The 16,992-nt window shown below is 34.7% G+C and overlaps 2 protein-coding genes, 1 long non-coding RNA gene and 1 pseudogene across 4 annotated transcripts in view; 2 read left to right on the top strand and 2 right to left on the bottom strand.

The window, feature by feature from the left end:
• The window catches only part of LOC107592222 (uncharacterized), an 18,263-nt gene extending 9,370 nt beyond the window's left edge, over positions 1-8,893 (bottom strand). The window contains exon 1 of the long non-coding RNA XR_001609957.1: positions 8,252-8,893. This is a non-coding gene — a long non-coding RNA (uncharacterized lncRNA). The remainder of the gene's footprint in view (positions 1-8,251) is intronic.
• On the top strand, positions 1,223-8,258 carry LOC107592221 (thymidine phosphorylase-like; annotated as a pseudogene).
• A 468-nt stretch (positions 8,894-9,361) lies between the features above and the next one.
• On the bottom strand, positions 9,362-10,722 carry LOC107592220 (U6 snRNA-associated Sm-like protein LSm8). Its single transcript, XM_016281636.1, has 4 exons — positions 10,526-10,722; positions 9,943-9,983; positions 9,729-9,856; positions 9,362-9,641 (listed from the first exon to the last, which is right to left on the bottom strand). The coding sequence occupies exons 1-4, from the start codon at positions 10,554-10,556 to the stop codon at positions 9,551-9,553; spliced, it is 291 nt and encodes a 96-aa protein (XP_016137122.1). The 5' UTR covers positions 10,557-10,722; the 3' UTR covers positions 9,362-9,550.
• Positions 10,723-11,533: 811 nt separating this feature from the next.
• On the top strand, positions 11,534-16,513 carry LOC107592219 (CD82 antigen-like). Of its 2 annotated transcripts, none has more exons than XM_016281634.1 (10): positions 11,534-11,733; positions 11,811-11,870; positions 11,988-12,100; positions 12,357-12,435; positions 12,653-12,768; positions 12,869-12,943; positions 13,068-13,169; positions 13,263-13,427; positions 13,520-13,603; positions 15,578-16,513. In XM_016281634.1, exons 3-10 carry the CDS (start codon positions 12,035-12,037, stop codon positions 15,944-15,946), a joined length of 1,056 nt encoding a protein of 351 aa, XP_016137120.1. In that variant the 5' UTR covers positions 11,534-11,733; positions 11,811-11,870; positions 11,988-12,034; the 3' UTR covers positions 15,947-16,513. The 2 variants fall into 2 exon arrangements, with proteins under 2 accessions (XP_016137120.1, XP_016137121.1); XM_016281635.1 differs by having other exon boundaries at positions 11,816-11,870.
• Positions 16,514-16,992: the final 479 nt, after the last annotated feature.

A 16,992-nucleotide genomic window follows, 5' to 3' on the forward strand; every position in this document is an offset into this window, starting at 1 on the left:
ACATACATTTTAAGACTTGTGTGTGTGTGTGTGTTTGTGGGTCCGTGTGAACAAAAATGAACGTATAAAAGTCGAGAATTTGGTTGTTAAAAGGACAGAGGTCCAATTTCTACAAATTAATTAAACTCTTGCTTTCTAAAGTACCAACCAAGAGATAAAAGAAAATGACAGATTCTAATAAAATGCCTACTGAGACAGCCAAGGTTAAAACATTAGCAATGTATAAATAATTGAAAAACCAAAGTAAATATAAATTAAATAAAACATTTTAGAACTACATGGAAAAATGTCAAGTAGTCTATTAATATTCAGTGATAGTTCAGGTTGCATGTCTTAAATGATTAAATGCTTTATTAGCTACAGAGATTATCTTTCATGATCTACATAAAACATAAGTGTTTTCCAATGATACACTTTATGGGAGATGTCAACACTAACTTGAAATCTTTGAAAATATTTTATTGAATTTGTATTGTGGGCTATTTACTCACAAGTTACATATTGTTGAACCTGGCAATTATTATAAAACATGTTTCTCATGAGAGCACAGCAACATTTTAAGCTTAAAACATTACATCATAACATATTGATGGTATGTTATGATGTTCACTTGTTTAACTTGTCTAAAAACACATGATCCAGATTTACAATTATGATATTGAAATGTATGCTTAGAGGACAAACTTCACCAAAAAAAGTCATAATTTAGCAGGTTTGAGGCCATTGTCAGTGCTACTGAAAACAAGCATTTATGGGGTTGGACTTTTGACTCAAAACCTTTGGTTACTGACATATAGCTCTTGTGACAACTGTCCTGCATGGTCTCCATAAAATGTCTAACAGATCAGTAACTCATGTTTCAAGTCAACTTATATCTTTCAATCATATTTTAAAGTAGTCTTCTAAAGTGAGCTATTTAATTTTATGGACACGTTGCTCCGAATATCAAGCTGAGATAGGCTAACTATAATTTAATGGCGTTGTTTTCATTTATAGAAGTTTTCAAGAAGTGTTAAAAGCAATTTGTATTACGTATTTGTAAGATATATGTAATTATCAAACAAAAGGACAACTGGAATTCGTTGGCAGTCAATGCTGTAATTTCATGTTATAGCCTCGGGTTTCAACAGATGTACTGTATGCCAGTACAGTACATTCACGTTCATGACAGAGTCAGATTGAGAGGAGGCTGGTTAATGTGCCACTGACATATGCTCTGAAAGAGTGCAGTGGTTCGGACCGCTATTTACTCTGCAGTGTAAGACAAGGTAAGTGTTTGCTTTTACATTTGTTCATGTTTATCTGTGCAACCAGTCAGATGTTGGGTTTGAATATCAAGTTGACTTATGCTATTATCTCTGTTATCTCTGTGTAAACAGAATTTAAAACAAAATCGTGAATGTTAGAAGAAACTCTGCTGTCTAATGGGAGTTTTGGTGATGCCCATCACTTTCACTTTCAGTACTGAATTAGCTTTTTTTGGCAATGTTCTGTCTGCAGTGATTGTAGATCATTTATTTCTTACAACTGCAGTGGACGGTGATTGCCCGAGAGGCCAACACCTCTAATCTCACATACATTTATTTCTGTAAATACAGGTTATAGTAGCTTATTTCCATTAATAAATCTATTGTTTTATCATTTAAAAACCTCACTAGCATCCTTATGAAATGCTTTTAATAGTTTTTGTGCTTCTTTCTCCACAATAAATGCTAGGCCTACTTAGTTTGTTAAAAATAAACAGTCTAAACCAGGGATCCACTTTCCTGCAGAGTTTAGCTCTAACCCTAATCAAACACACCTGAGCATGCTAATCAATGTCTTCAGGATCACTAGAAAATCACAGGTAGCTGAGTTTGATCAGGGTTGGACCTAAACTCTGCAGCGCATTGGACCTCCAGGGTAAGATTTGAGGAACCCTGGTCTAAACTGTTCAGCTGCAGATGTCTCTTGCATACTAATAACAATTATAGCCTGTGAATTATTACATTCATCAGTGTAAGCTACAGTGAAAGGTTCAATGGTTATTTAATATGTAAAACTTTGCAATAAGGTTATATTTAACATTAACACATTGTAGGAAAAAAAGATTAAGTGTACATTTTACAAGAAAATATTTCAGTCGTACAAAATGTCATGTTTTATTGAATGTGTTATTTGCAGATTCTTTGTAATTATTTGTGAAATTTATTAGGTTTTTCTGAGCGAAAATGGTTTCTACACCAGTATTTTTTCAGTTAACTAACAATGAAAAACACTTGTAAAACATTTATTATTCTTGATGTTTCAATATTTACTAATACATTATTAAAATAAAAAATTGTATCTGTTAATGTTAATGAACCTGAACGAACACTGACAATGAACAGTTGTTTTTATTAACTAACGTTAATGTTACTGTAAATGTATTGCTCATTGTTCATTAATGTTCGTTTATACATGAACTGGCATTAAGTAATGAGACCTTATTGTAAAGTTTTACTAATTATTCAACTATAAAATATTACCAAAAAATTTAAGTTTAACAGGTAAATAAAAAAGTACAAAATTAGGTCTGTATACTATGTAAATTGATAACTTCAATAAACGGCAAGATTTTTTTTTTGAGCTGGACGGATGTCAACATGTAATTAAATCAACTTTAGCACAATCAGGGTAAAATCTAACCCTTGCCGTAACATTTCCTCTGGACAAAGTTCCTGTTTTATGCCTCAAACAGCTGTTGACTGAAGACAACACATAATCCGATGTAAAGATGTCATCTAAAGACAACACTATTAGTATCCCTGAACTTATAAAGCTGAAACGAGACAGTGGCCAACTCAGCAGAGCAGAAATAAGCACTTTTGTACAAGGAGTCACATCAGGAGCCATCCAGAAGAGTCAAATAGGAAAAAGCATAATCACATAAACTCAGTTTACAGTTTAGACACAAGCTAAGAAAATGTTTGGGTGGAATTTAAAAAAAATAATTGTGCTGCACCTGCACAGGTGCTATGCTAATGGCCATATGGCAGAAGTGCATGACTGATGAAGAAACCCTGGCAATGACATGAGAGATGATGAACTCTGGAGAGACGTTTAAATGGCCGAAGGAATGGCTTGTGGTAGACAACTCAACCGGTGGAGTCGGAGACAAAGTCAGCCTTCCACTTGCTCCTGCTCTGGCTGCATGTGGCTGTAAGGTATAGGAAATGCCCTGTACTATTTTAAACTGTAGAACTCAGAAATCGAAATGTTAAGATTTTTATTTTTATGATGTAAAATGAATTAGAATTAGGCGATTCTGCACTATTTCTTGGGCACAATTCTACTCAATTGCATTTTCCACTGCCATTTTAAAATGAAAGCAGCTGAGGTACTTTAGACATGTAGGGTTTTTTCTAGGTGTCCATGATAAGTGGAAGAGAACTGGCACATACAGGTGGCACCCTGGACAAGCTGGAGTCTATACCTGGGTTTAAAGTCAACCAGTCAGTTGAATGGGTAATATGGGATTTTTTTAAACTTCAAATGATGCTCTAACTAGTTTGACTAGTCGTTTTATTTAATTAAGTATTATCAGTTATTTATTATTATTATAAACTGAATTGAATTTAAGTTACAGTTAATGTGAGCTTATCCTGATTTTATTCCCCATTCTAACAGTTCTAGCAAAAAACAGTGAAACTTTTTATTTGAAAGTATAAAGTGCTGGTTTACAGGTTGCATACATTTAAAAAAAACGTGATGAGCAGAAGGATGTCAAGAAAATAACATTTAATATATAATATAACATTTTATCAATAGCTATACAATTTTTTAGATTTGACAGCAGCACAGAATCATCTGTTCAAGAGAACACTCATTTAAATGAGGAACTGACTAATGTGTACTAACATCATAAAATCCTGCTAACCATGTCTTCCATGGTCTGTTTTAGCATTTATAATTAATGTTGTTATTGAATATGAGCGTCATCAAATAAATTTTTACCACTGACTGTAATCCTTATATAATGAAATCTATGTAAATGAATGTAGCCCATGTACTGATTCATCACAGCATGCTGTTTTTGCCAAACTAAAAAGTTAGAAGTCAGAACTCAGTAAAAGGTTATTACCATTGTACTATTACTACAGTAGCCTAATTTTGTAGTATATTACACAAAATGTATATATTCATAAAATATCCAGATGCAGAGTGACATAAACCAGATATTTTTTTATTAACATTTATGAACACAATTTATTAATTATTATTTTTAAAATAATTTCATGACTCATTATGTGATTGGACTGCCAAATGTTACAACATTAAAATATATTATGCATTTTTTATATTATATGTTTCTAGGTGAAGCAGATCCTAGAGGATGTGGGCTGTTGCATTGTGGAACAGACAGAGACAGATCGTGTTCTCTACGCCATCCAGAGACGCCACATCAACTGTTGATAGTCTTCCTCTTATCATCAGTAAGATTAACCTGAAAAACTTCTCATTGCAGTGTTAAGCCCACTTCTTATGATTATTGTTGTCCATGTTCTGCACAGGTTCCATCATCTCTAAGAAAGGAGCTGAAGGTCTGAGTGCTCTTGTGTTAGATGTGAAGTTTGGCAGAGCTGCTCTGTATAAAGATTTAAATAGCGCTCGGCGTCTTGCTCAGTCACTGGTAAGAGAGCTTTTAGCGTTTGCACTATTATCACTACATTATCATCTATTATAATCATGCAACATATATTTTTTTTATTAGAAATTGCATCCAAAGTTCACTTGATTCGAAATATGCTGTTTATGTGTTCATCAGGGTTACACAAAGGTCAGAACTGAAGAATTCATGAGTGTGAATTTAAACTGAACATAGGAATTTGAATAACAAATTGAATTGCAATTATTAAACACAGGTAGATTCTGGGAAATTAAGCTTATTTAAAGTTAATTTATCAATTACATTAAAATATATACACAAAATTCAATTTCTATATTTGGCATTGCAATACAGGTGCATCTCAATAAATTAGAATGTCGTGGAAAAGTTCATTTATTTCAGTAATTCAACTCAAATTGTGAAACTCGTGTATTAAATAAATTCAGTGCACACAGACTGAAGTAGTTTAAGTCTTTGGTTCTTTTAATTGTGATGATTTTGGCTCACACAGCTTATTTGGCAATGAATGTTTGTGGATTACCCTCCTTGTGAAGGGTGTCAATGATTGTCTTCTGGACAACTGTCAGATCAGCAGTCTTCCCCATGATTGTGTAGCCTAGTGAACCAAACTGAGAGACCATTTTGAAGGCTCAGGAAACCTTTGCAGGTGTTTTGAGTTGATTAGCATGTCACCATATTCTAATTTGTTGAGATAGTGAATTGGTGGGTTTTTGTTAAATGTGAGCCAAAATCATCACAATTAAAAGAACCAAAGACTTAAACTACTTCAGTCTGTGTGCATTCAATTTATTTAATACACGAGTTTCACAATTGGAGTTGAATTACTGAAATGAACTTTTCCACGACATTCTAATTTATTGAGATGCACCTGTATATCTCCAGTATCCTTCTGTATAGTTCTTTCTGTCCATAGGCCCTATAAATCTTCTAATGACTTCAAGAGTTATACTGTTTTCAAAACTTTCAAGCAACGCTATTAACTATTTGCAAAATAAAAAAGACTTAATACCTAATTTGATCATGAGAAGTTTAAAACTTTGTGGAAAATCTTTTCATAACGGACAGATTTTATTCAGTTTTTATCAGCTTTAATGCACTTATCAAAATAACAAATGCAGTCAAATGTCAAAAGTTGTAATGACAAAAATAAGTATTTAAAATCTATTGTTTAACTTAAAAGCTGCAAAGGAGTGGAAAAAGTAAAAAAATAATTTGCCAATGTCTTCAGAATCATTCATACATGTGAAAATCGGCTGAAAATTGAACAAGTAGTTGGTCAAGTTGTTGTTATTTGTGGTATTTTGTTGCATATATTTTGCATTTGTGGTGATTAAGGGATAATACAAGACTTCTCAATCTTACAAATGGCCGTCAAAAGAAAAAATGCTATTAAATACACATCATGTTTTGTAAGAAAGTGACATTCTAGAACAAAATGGGTACTGTTTTTGGAATCAGAATAAGAAACATGTATTTAATTTAATTCTGCATTCTGCATTCTGTTTGCAACTTTAAATCAAATTCGAACCCAATTCAGGATTTGAATTGGCATTTAAAAGTGATTCTCAATTTAATGGTTATACAATACTGGTGTCCATTTGCCAATAGGTCACTGCAGGCAACAAGTTGGGTGTGAAGACAGGGGCAGTGCTCAGCCGAATGGACGCTCCCATTGGCCAGAGTTTGGGAAATGTGGTTGAGGTGTGTGAAGCACTTGAGTGTCTTCAATGACGAGGGTCAGATGATCTCAAGGAACTGGTCACAAATTTAGGTAAGGAGAAGGACCCACTTAAACATACTACTGTAAGATGCCACAACAGAACTTAATTGTACTCTAGAGAGTGGGGAAACTGAAATCGCTGTGAAACTGGAGAATGGAGAAGCCCTGAATAAGTTTGAGGCGATGCTGGTGGCTCAGGGTGTCTGCAGATGATGCACATTCCCTGTGCTCGAACAAGACCGACTACTTTGAGCACATGAAGCGTGCAGCGCATCAGACAGAGCTCGAGGTGCTAGATGATGGTAATTATGTTCCATGTTCTCGTTTGAAAATCAGATATGTTAATTATTTTACATAACACTAACAGCACAGGCATGATTATAAACAGATCGCACAGAGCGCGCTATTAATATTCACTGTTATTCATCTACATGCAATCATCACGTCCATTATCTCAGCAGCAGCCATTGTGTGTGTATGTGTGAATTGTTTGATTGACAGGAGCCGTTTTGGACATTGACGGTTTGGCACTGACTGAAGTGCTGCATAAACTAGGCGCAGGGCATACTAAATCGGGAGAGGAAATCGATCCTAGTGTGGAAGCAGAGATCTTGATTGAGATGGGACAGCAGGTACAGAAAGGTTAGTCTCATTTATCTCAATATATGACTGTTTGGAATGAAAAATGTATATACTTCTAACTAAAAAAGTATACCGACTACTAAAAAATTGTATGTGAAAGTTTTCAATATGCAACACTAAACACTATGCAATAGCGATCGTATATAAAAGACACACTTCACCACAATGCATGTTTACCTCAGCAAATGGCTTCCAGTTGTCCTAGAAATAAAATCCTGTTATTTTTAAATGTAATTTAAAATAACTATTTATTGTTAATTTAATTTATAATCCAATTTTGTATAAAACATTTGGCAGTCCTATCAAACGATGAGTCAAGACTGATATTAATATTGCTTCTGGTTCATTCATCACAGTGGAAATGAGTCAAATTGCATTGTGGGATATATCATCCACCATAGTGTGCTGTAGTTGTAGACTAAACATTTATGCGAATAAAAAAAAAAAGTTAAATCTGAAATATTCAACCATACTATGAGTATTAGATCACATTTCATAATAATATTAAAAATTTTGTTTAAAAAAAAATCTTTTATCTTCCTCCGGTTCATTAATCACACTGGAAATAGGTTAGATTGCATCACCCACTATAGTATGCTACGCTGTATACTAAACATTTTCAAAAATGTGAAAATGTTAAATCTGATATACTCACTCATACTACGAGTAGTAGGTCATATTTCATGTCAAAATAAAAAATAAAATCATATTGCCAAATTGCATTGTGGGGATATATAACCCACCATTTCACAAATGTGGAGATATTAAATTTGCATGCTGTGCACCGTATACTTAGTGCCAAAATAGTATGAGTAGTGCTGTAGTACTAGTTTTTCAAAAACAGCCGACCTTTATATCTCTGTATAGTATTTATCGAGACGAATCTGTATTTATACCCTACTGATTCAATTGGCAGGTCAATCATGGATCAGGATTCATCACAATTGCCCAAATCTGAATCCACACTATTCTGACCTGCAGAAAGCTTTGGTCATTGGCAGCCATGACAAATACGAGACAGTATCACGTGTGGCAGAATTCATCCCCCCAGATAATCACATGTCATAAAAGCCTCAATTGAACCGTATTTTGTTTGTAACAAATATTTCAGTTTGAATGTACTGAAACTGTTTTCTTTATATGAAGCACTAGGGAGTTTTTACAAGAAAAAGCTGACAGACAAAGACTCACACTGACATTTGAGCTCTGCATCTGGAAAATCTTTAAACATATTTGCTTACCAGTAGCTGGAACATTACTGTAGCTCAGGTCTGCTCAATCCCGTCCTGTAAAATTTAGTTGAAGCTGTAAACAAAATCCCCTATACCAGATGATCAAGGCCTTCAGCTTGAATTTGAAATTACAGCCAGGTGTGTTGGGAGCAGGATTGAGCACACTAGAATAGCAGATGAAACGCTGCCACCACTCGCTCGCAGAGGAACTGCAGCATTACAGACCACAAACCTCTGAAGAGCTCCAGAATCTCAGAAAACAGGGTCAGCGCTCATTCTTATTGTATAAAAAGCATCTACGATGATGCCTTCAGATATTCATAGATTTGTCAGAAGGTAAAAGGAATCTGATTCCACAATGTGAATTCAGTTTTGGTTTTTCAAAATGCCTTTAAAGCGTAACACTAGTGCTTCATTTATATTTTTCAATGAAGTCTTTCTGTGTTTATTTAATCAAACCAATTAATCAGTGTGATTATCTTTTTTTTAATAAATGGAGGTTGGAGAAGAGATGATCTTTGCTGCCATGTAGTGGTACAAATCATGTCCAACATGGCAGCGATGGTGAATCCCTAATGTAATTTGCACATTTTCTACATCCTTACAGTAAAAGCTGGTTTTGAATATCTGGAGACATATCTAAAAAACAAACACTTCATAGTTCATCCTAAATTCAAAAGCAAAGTAATACTAATAAGAAAAAAATTTTTCGTGATAAATTTCCAGATTGTCAGTAGCCAACATTTTCATTAATGTGATTTATTTCTTTTTTTGTAAAACGAAATCCATTAATTATAATATTTTACGTTATTGTAATGAAAGTTTTTTTTGGGGGGGGGGGGGAAATGCTTAACTGTAACAAAAAAAATAATGGCCCTAAAATAGGTTTCATTTTTTTTTATGCAATAAAAAATTGTATTCCTTTTGACTTGTTGTGAAATATAACCTGGATATGTCTTTGAGAGATTTATCATATTTTACAGTTTATATTTATGACAGTCTTGTTTAAGTTTAAATTTGAACTAGGAATTGACCAGGAATCAGTTACTTACATCAGTCATCATCGCCTTGTTTTTTTTTTTCCTCCATCAAAAATAAAAAGAAATACTTAAATCAAAAACTTTCCCATGTTTTTTATTTCAGCACACGTAAAAAAAAGGATATGCATTCAGTCTATTTTCTTCAAGATTAAAAAAGCAAATAATATTTCTGCTTTTCGATGCCTGAAGATGTCCTAGGGTAAGTCTTCAAAAGGGAGACGGGGAATTTCTTCTAAACGTGGATTTTTCCACCCTGGATCGGGAGGCATCAGTGCGCCACAGAATTGAGCGGTTCTGCTCTTATGTTTCCAAGATCCAGCGCAGAATCTGTTTCTTCATCGATTTCACCGATTACAGCCCTTAAACACATAAACATACAAGCCTTTAAAATCCAATAAAGTCTGCAGTTGCTTTAAACAATGCAAATAAGTAGCACAAATACATACACATTATCGCCTCTGACAATATACAGTCCCAGAACCACCTGCTCTACGCCCTGGGAAGAGCTGAACACCCGCTCATGGCTTTCATCCAGGATGAGATTGATCGTCTGATCGAAGCCCTTTAGCGTCCCCTAAATACAAAACAATAAAAGTCATAAGCAGGCTCCTTTATTAATGCACATAAACAATGTTACTAAAGGAGATGAGAAAGACTCACCACAATCATTCTGCCATCTGAAGTGATAATAGCAACCGTCCCTTGAATAATGTCAGTTAAGGAAATATCAAGCTCATAAATACTTACATAGACAATCATATTCAATTAAATGTATGTATATGTGTGTGTAATTAAGTATATATTGGATATATAAAAAAAATAGAAATATGCATCTCACTACACTATACACGCAGTTCAAGTCTCAATATATAATCAATGTATAAATAGTAGCACATGTATAATTAAAAGTATTATGCATGCATAATAATTCTATGTAACAGATATAATTAAGACTTTACATGCATGCATTTATATATAGTAAACATACCATACACACAATTCATCATGCATATTTACTGTATATGTATGTAGTACATATCAAATCTGATACATTACGTATACATGCATGCATACTAAAACGCGTTAGTGACTTCATCATGCTCATCAAAACACGCTAAATCACTTGATAGCGCGCGCCACAAATCGCGCCCATTGAAACACATAACCACCTGACATGAAAACAACACAACGCCACCAGCCAACGATCTACAACATCGCCATCATCAAGTGCATCAAAGGATACGGTTAATGTAGCTCTCAAGAGCGGTAGACATCTCTGCTGGAGCGTGTTTATATCCACCGGTTCTTGAGCACAACTACAACGAAACACATTCGCTCAGCTGCGACCTGAACCGGAAATGAGAACGGAAAGACTCGAGTAGCCGACGACCTATCGCGGCAGTACTAGTCGAGTAGGAGCAATCGAACCTGTGGTACTGTATTTGTCCAGAAAGTGGCGAACTCTATAGGTTTCTTACAAGTAGGTCTATATCAGGGGTGTCCAAACTCGGTCCTGGAGGGCCGGTGTCCTGAAGAGTTTAGCTCCAACCCCAATCAAACACACCTGAACCAGCTAATCAAGCTCTTACTAGGTATACTAGAAACTTCCCGGCAGATGTGTTGAGGCAAGTTGGAGCTAAACTCTGCAGGACACCGGCCCTCCAGGACCGAGTTTGGGCACCCCTGGTCTATATAATACGGTTTCTAACGAGCAACCTTTGAGATTCGAATCAGTTCTTGGTGAAAAGACTAATTGTTTCAAGGTCACAGTGGGGGCTGATGGAAATACTGATGGCGATGGAACTTATACAAAAGTATTGTGGTGGTACAATAGTGACGCTACTTTGATTTGTAGAGTATATCACATTGATGCTGTTTACATGGCATTTCAAATATTACTTTGCTATTATCAGGATAAATGTTCAAACTATGATGTTACCATTGTATATTTCCAAAAAAAGAGACATGGTATTGCAAACTATGGCAAATCTTGGTATGAAGCTGGAGAAACAATAATTACCTAAACAATCCATTGCACAATCATACACTCTAAAAAATGCTGGGTTAAATACAACCCAGCACTGGGTAAAATAGGGACAAGCCCAGCAATTGGGTTGTTTTTACCCAGCGGTTGGGTTACTACCCAGAAGGTTGGGTTAAACATGGCTCAAAACAACCCAATTGCTGGGTTTGTCCATATTTTACCCAGCACTGGGTTGTATTTAACCCAGCATTTTTTAGAGTGTAGCTAAAGGAAATAAACCAGATGATAATTGTTCACATTATGAACTCTGTCCAAACCCCTCATTACAATACAAAACACCAGGCACATGCTGTTGTAAAGCACAACACAAGTGATTAAGTGTTTAAGTTAATCATTTATGTTGTTATGAGGAAGTGAACTTTAAGCCTGAGATGCATTAGAAGAAGAATCTCCAGGAAACCATTATGGTAACAAATGCTATATGAAACACATACTTGAACCAGGGAAGAAAAATGGATGTATAAAATCAAATCTTTTCCGACAGTTTAGACTTTTACCATACCAAATTGGACAAATAACAAGGGAAACTGGTTTAGCAATACAGGTAATTCTTTGAAAGTGGTTTTTAAACAACGGAAACTTGTTTAATTTGTTTTTAATTTCTATTCATCAAGTAATATGTTCTTCTTGTAACTTATCTCTGTTTTCTGTTTCCACGCAGCCTGTTTCAGATCTCAAGTGAAGCTGTGACAGTTTATTAAAGGCAACATGAAAGCAGACGACAAACTTCAGATCTTGAAATTCTTTCTAATGCTGGTCAATTCCTTCTTTGTGGTAAGATAAAATAACCGTAGATCTGTATGTTATACTGGCAATGATTTTAGAGACATTTCTTGTTTATCACTTACAAAGAAAGAACTTCCTGGACTGCAGTCAAATCTATTAATCATACGGTGGACACTGTAATATGATAAAGCTTGTTTTCTGCCAGCAGTGTGCAAAAACAGACTTCTGCACCCGTTAAATAAAACATCTTAATTCATGCATGTCTACATGTACAAACAAGTAACAATTTACATGATCTTGACAGATTCTTGGCATCAGCATTTTTGCATGTTCTGCTTGGATTTTATTTGATAAGGACAGCTTTGTAAGTGTTCTCAGCTCTGGTAAGTTTTCCTGTTTGTCATAGTCTATCATTATTCAAAATAGCAGCTTACACAATGCATGTTATTGCAATTTGCCTCAGATTATCTATAATAATGTATTAGGACAAGATGTTATTCTCTCTATTAAAAAGTATACTACTTTGCCGTAGCCAATTTTGTAGTGTCCTTCAATATGATTTTGGTGTGTGTTAATGAAGCAAAACCTGTGGTCTCTCAGAACAGGAAGTGAAGGTGGTGGCTGGGGGGCTCTTTTTCATTGGCCTTGTTGTGGTTTTGGTGTCCTTGCTGGGTTGTGCTGGTGCCTATTTTGAGAGCCGATGTTTCATCATATTTGTAAGCATAATTCATGCAGTGCACAAAGACACTAATAACTTTTACCCTGTTTTCGGAGTTGCAATAAAAGCTTGGTGTTAACTCTTCTCGGTTTTTTCAGTATATGTGCTTCTTGATCGTCATCATACTGGGTCAGCTTTTCATCACCTTTGTGCTATTAATACGAAGAGACAAGGCAAGTCTTTGCAGAAATTATTAATACTGTAACAAAAAACACAGCTGGCTTCAACTTCACACACGAGATTCCAATGATAAAGTGATTAAACGAATTGTCTAACACATGTTTTGAATGTTACCAGATTGAGCAGTTTTTGAGGGATAATGTGGACGAGATCATTAGGGAGTATGGAGGAAATGAAACCCAAACGTCTTGGAAACTTCTAGACAGTGTGCAGACTTCTGTACGTGGCTGATTTACATCTGATTGTAACTATTTTTGCTAACAATCAGCTATAGAAAGGTGTTTTGATAGAAGTGTATTTTTTTTGCTGTAGGCACAATGCTGTGGTAGGCTGACCTCAAACGAATGGAGGAATAACACATTTATTGAGTCCTGGGGGGAGACTGACATCTACCCTTGCTCCTGTTTTAACGGTACCTGCCCTGTAATTCTGCCTGGAACACACAGCTTTGGAAGCGGATCAGACATCTATGAAACGGTAACATATGTTGCCTTTTTTCCATCATTACAACCTTTTCAGTTATTCTCCTCGTTTTAATTTGCACACTAAAGCAGTTTTTTTGGTGATAGGGCTGTGAGAAGGTTCTAGTGGACTGGTTAGAGATGAATATAATCGTAATATTTGGAATGGATGTTGGGCTTCTTTTGATTCAGGTAAGGAGAGACCAAAAAATAAATAAATTATTTTTCACATATATGTAAACAATTAAAAATATATTCTGGGACAAATAAAAGGCAAGCACCTTGGACTTAACTAAAATAATTGTTGTATGTTTCTCCCTTGGATTTGAATTAACACAAGTTAAACATGGTTGACTTGTACAGCAATAAATAAATAAAAAATTAAGAAATAAAAATAATTGTATATTTCTACCTTGCAATGCAATTCATTTCAGTAATAGAGTTTAACTTGTATAGTAGTTTTAAAAATACAATAAAACTATTAAAAATATATAAATAATAAAATAAAAAACAATTGTTCTCCCTTGGAAGTGCATAATGAATCAGGGTATCTTCCGTCCAATCAATTTTTGTTTTAATATTGAAATCTGAAAAATGAAAAACGGGCACATATTTCGTTTTTCAATTATTCAAACAAAACGAAAAATCAAGAATCCGGCTTAATTTTTCGTTTTTACATTCAGGGATAGAAAACGAATAAACAACTTGAATATTCGATCTCTACATGTGGGCGGGAATGAAACGCCCCTCTCTGCTAATTGGTCAACCAAACATTACAACATAATAATAGTCCTAAAAAAACTTAATAATAGTCCTCCGCTTCTATTGATTCTTAACATGTTTATTTCTACTACATTTTATCTCTTCATCAAACAGCCAGATTAATGAATGGCTTGACACAAACCATACTGAAGCAGAGCCTTTTGGCCCTAGGCATGCCTGTTTTATTATAGTTATCCACCCATTAAAATATGTGTGGCAAAGCTGCGCGACGCACTGCAGCACGGGGAGAATATTGACCACTATCAATTTATGTGAACAAACAGTCATAACTTTTGTTTTAGACAATACGCTGCATTTTAGACAAAGGAGGAACTTAAATAATATTACAGATATGAAAATAAATGACTTTGTGTAATTTACCTTCACAGCACATCTATTATTTTTCTATTTTGAGTTTTATTCATAGAGCACTTTATACAAATTTAGGAAATCATCTGTTATTATCCCACTGGCATGGGACTATTTGTTCCTCACAGTGCTTGTTTCAGTGATTGACTTTAGTGAAATGTGAATTTGACGTCATGATTTGAAGGTGAACTCGTTTGAGTTATAAGAACATATCCAAACCCTGAAATAACACTTCGAACAATAAGCCAGTGTCAGCAGTATCAGAAATTAACTTTCACATAAGGGGCAACTGATTTTCAGTTTTTTATTTATTTATTTATTTTATTTTATTTTTTTACCTTTTACCTTTTTGAATAATTGAAAAACGAAATATGTGCCCGTTTTTCATTTTTCAGATTTCAATATTAAAACAAAAATTGATTGGACGGAAGATACCCTGATTATAATGCATTACAAGTTAAGCATCTTTGACTTATACAGCAAAAATAAAACCAAAAAATAATTGTTTGATATTTCTCTCTTGCAAGTGTATAATCCAATTCATTGTAGTGATTGAGCTTAACTTGTATTTAACATAAAATAAAAATGTGTTGTATATTTCTACCTTGTAAGTGTATAATGCAATTAATTTCAGTGATTGAGCTTAACTTATATTTAAGCTAAAATAAGATAAAATTAATAAATAATAAAATAAAATAATTAAAAATATCTAAATAATAAAATACAATTGTTGTATATTCTCCCTTGGAAGCACATAATGCAATTCAAGTTAAGTATCTTAGTCAGCAAAAATATATTAAAGATACATTCAGCATACAGCAAAAATAAAACAAACAACAAAATGGGATATTTCTCCCTTACAAGTGTATAATCTAATTCATAGTAGTGATTGATCTTAACTTGTATTTAACCTGGAATAAAATAATAAATATTAAATAATAAAAATAGAATGCATTTTAGTGACTGAAGCTTAATTTTTATTTAACTTGGAATATTTCTAAATGATTTCGGATCATATTGTCTTGTAATTCTCAGATTCTGCAGTTCATCTTTGGTGTCCAAACCTTCAAATGCATCGGCCGTAAAACGAGGGAACTGCATCCCAATAATCTCCTGAACGCCATGGAGGAGAATCCTGCAGCGCAGCCTGAACCCCAGCAGTACAGTATGGAAAATCAGCAGTTTGATACTCAAACCTATGACCCTCAAACGGACAATGGCTACTATCATCACGGTGGATATGTTGCCGGGAATTATGACCAGTGTAACAATCCTGAATTTTATGAACCGGATAACCGTCAAATGTACAATAGCCATCATAATTTGCAATACCAGCAGAGCTGCAATGGCAGTTATGGTCAGGGATACATGCAGCACCAGAGCTACAATCCTGATGACTACTGAAGCCAGATTTCTTCTCTCGTGTAACGTGATCAGATTGGGATGGGCTAATTTGCGGTTTTAAAAATAGCATTCTGTGGTCTGTGCCTGACCAAAGACACTTAAAACCTTCTCGTAAGACCATTGTTTTGTTTCACTACGTTCAGGTTAGTGCCTGTTCCCAGGAGTATCATTTGTCATTTTAAAGACAACCAGCATCTTTTTCTCAAACAATTCATTCCAGACCTCTAAGGTCAAAGGCTTTTTAAGACAAAATATTTCTGTAGAAGTCAGAGCTCAGGGTTTGATGACAGACAATTAACTAATTTTTCTGGCAGATTTTCCATTTTATTTTAATGCCATGACAAGTTTACAGGTATTTTATAACTGTAGTAGTGTAATTATATAAAAATACTGACCTGAAATTATAACCAATATGAAACAATCCACAAAAACTAGAAACAATAATAATTAAAACACTGTTATATGGTAAAAATGTTTTTTTAAATAAAGAATAAAAATCTACATGATTTCTACTTGAATCATACAATTAAAAATAAACATGTTTTATATACATGCGCTATATTTATATTATTTTGATTATTACTAATCAATAGAGAACAAAAAACACAAACTGTATTTGAGATGCGTGTAAACCATTAGTCATCCTTTGCTTTTCGTGCCACGGAGATTCCTTGCTCTCAGTTGTGATATTTGGATGATTCCAGAGGTTGTTTTGTAAATCACTGCACACTCAGACCTGCTTTATGAGTCAAGAGTTGATGTTAATGACACTGGGGGCCTTTTAGTGTGTGAATGTATCTGTGTGTGTGTCAGAAGCTGAGTCGGCGAGTCAAGAGTAGGCTTTGACTGAAGTTTGATGGACGACACTCTCTATAGGCCATAAAGAGCGGCATGTCTATCCGCATGAGAGGGCCCTTTGTTACGGTCGCTCTGCGGTTGATGATAGCCAGGCTGACATTACCGACCTCGTGCGGTTATGAGTTGGCAGTCATGCTTTACGACAACAGTTGACAGCGCACGCATTGATGGAGACAATGTGAAAATTA

Source organism: Sinocyclocheilus grahami, unplaced genomic scaffold (genome assembly GCF_001515645.1).
Source record: "Sinocyclocheilus grahami isolate Dianchi unplaced genomic scaffold, SAMN03320097.WGS_v1.1 scaffold151.1, whole genome shotgun sequence".
Classification (NCBI taxonomy): domain Eukaryota; kingdom Metazoa; phylum Chordata; class Actinopteri; order Cypriniformes; family Cyprinidae; genus Sinocyclocheilus; species Sinocyclocheilus grahami.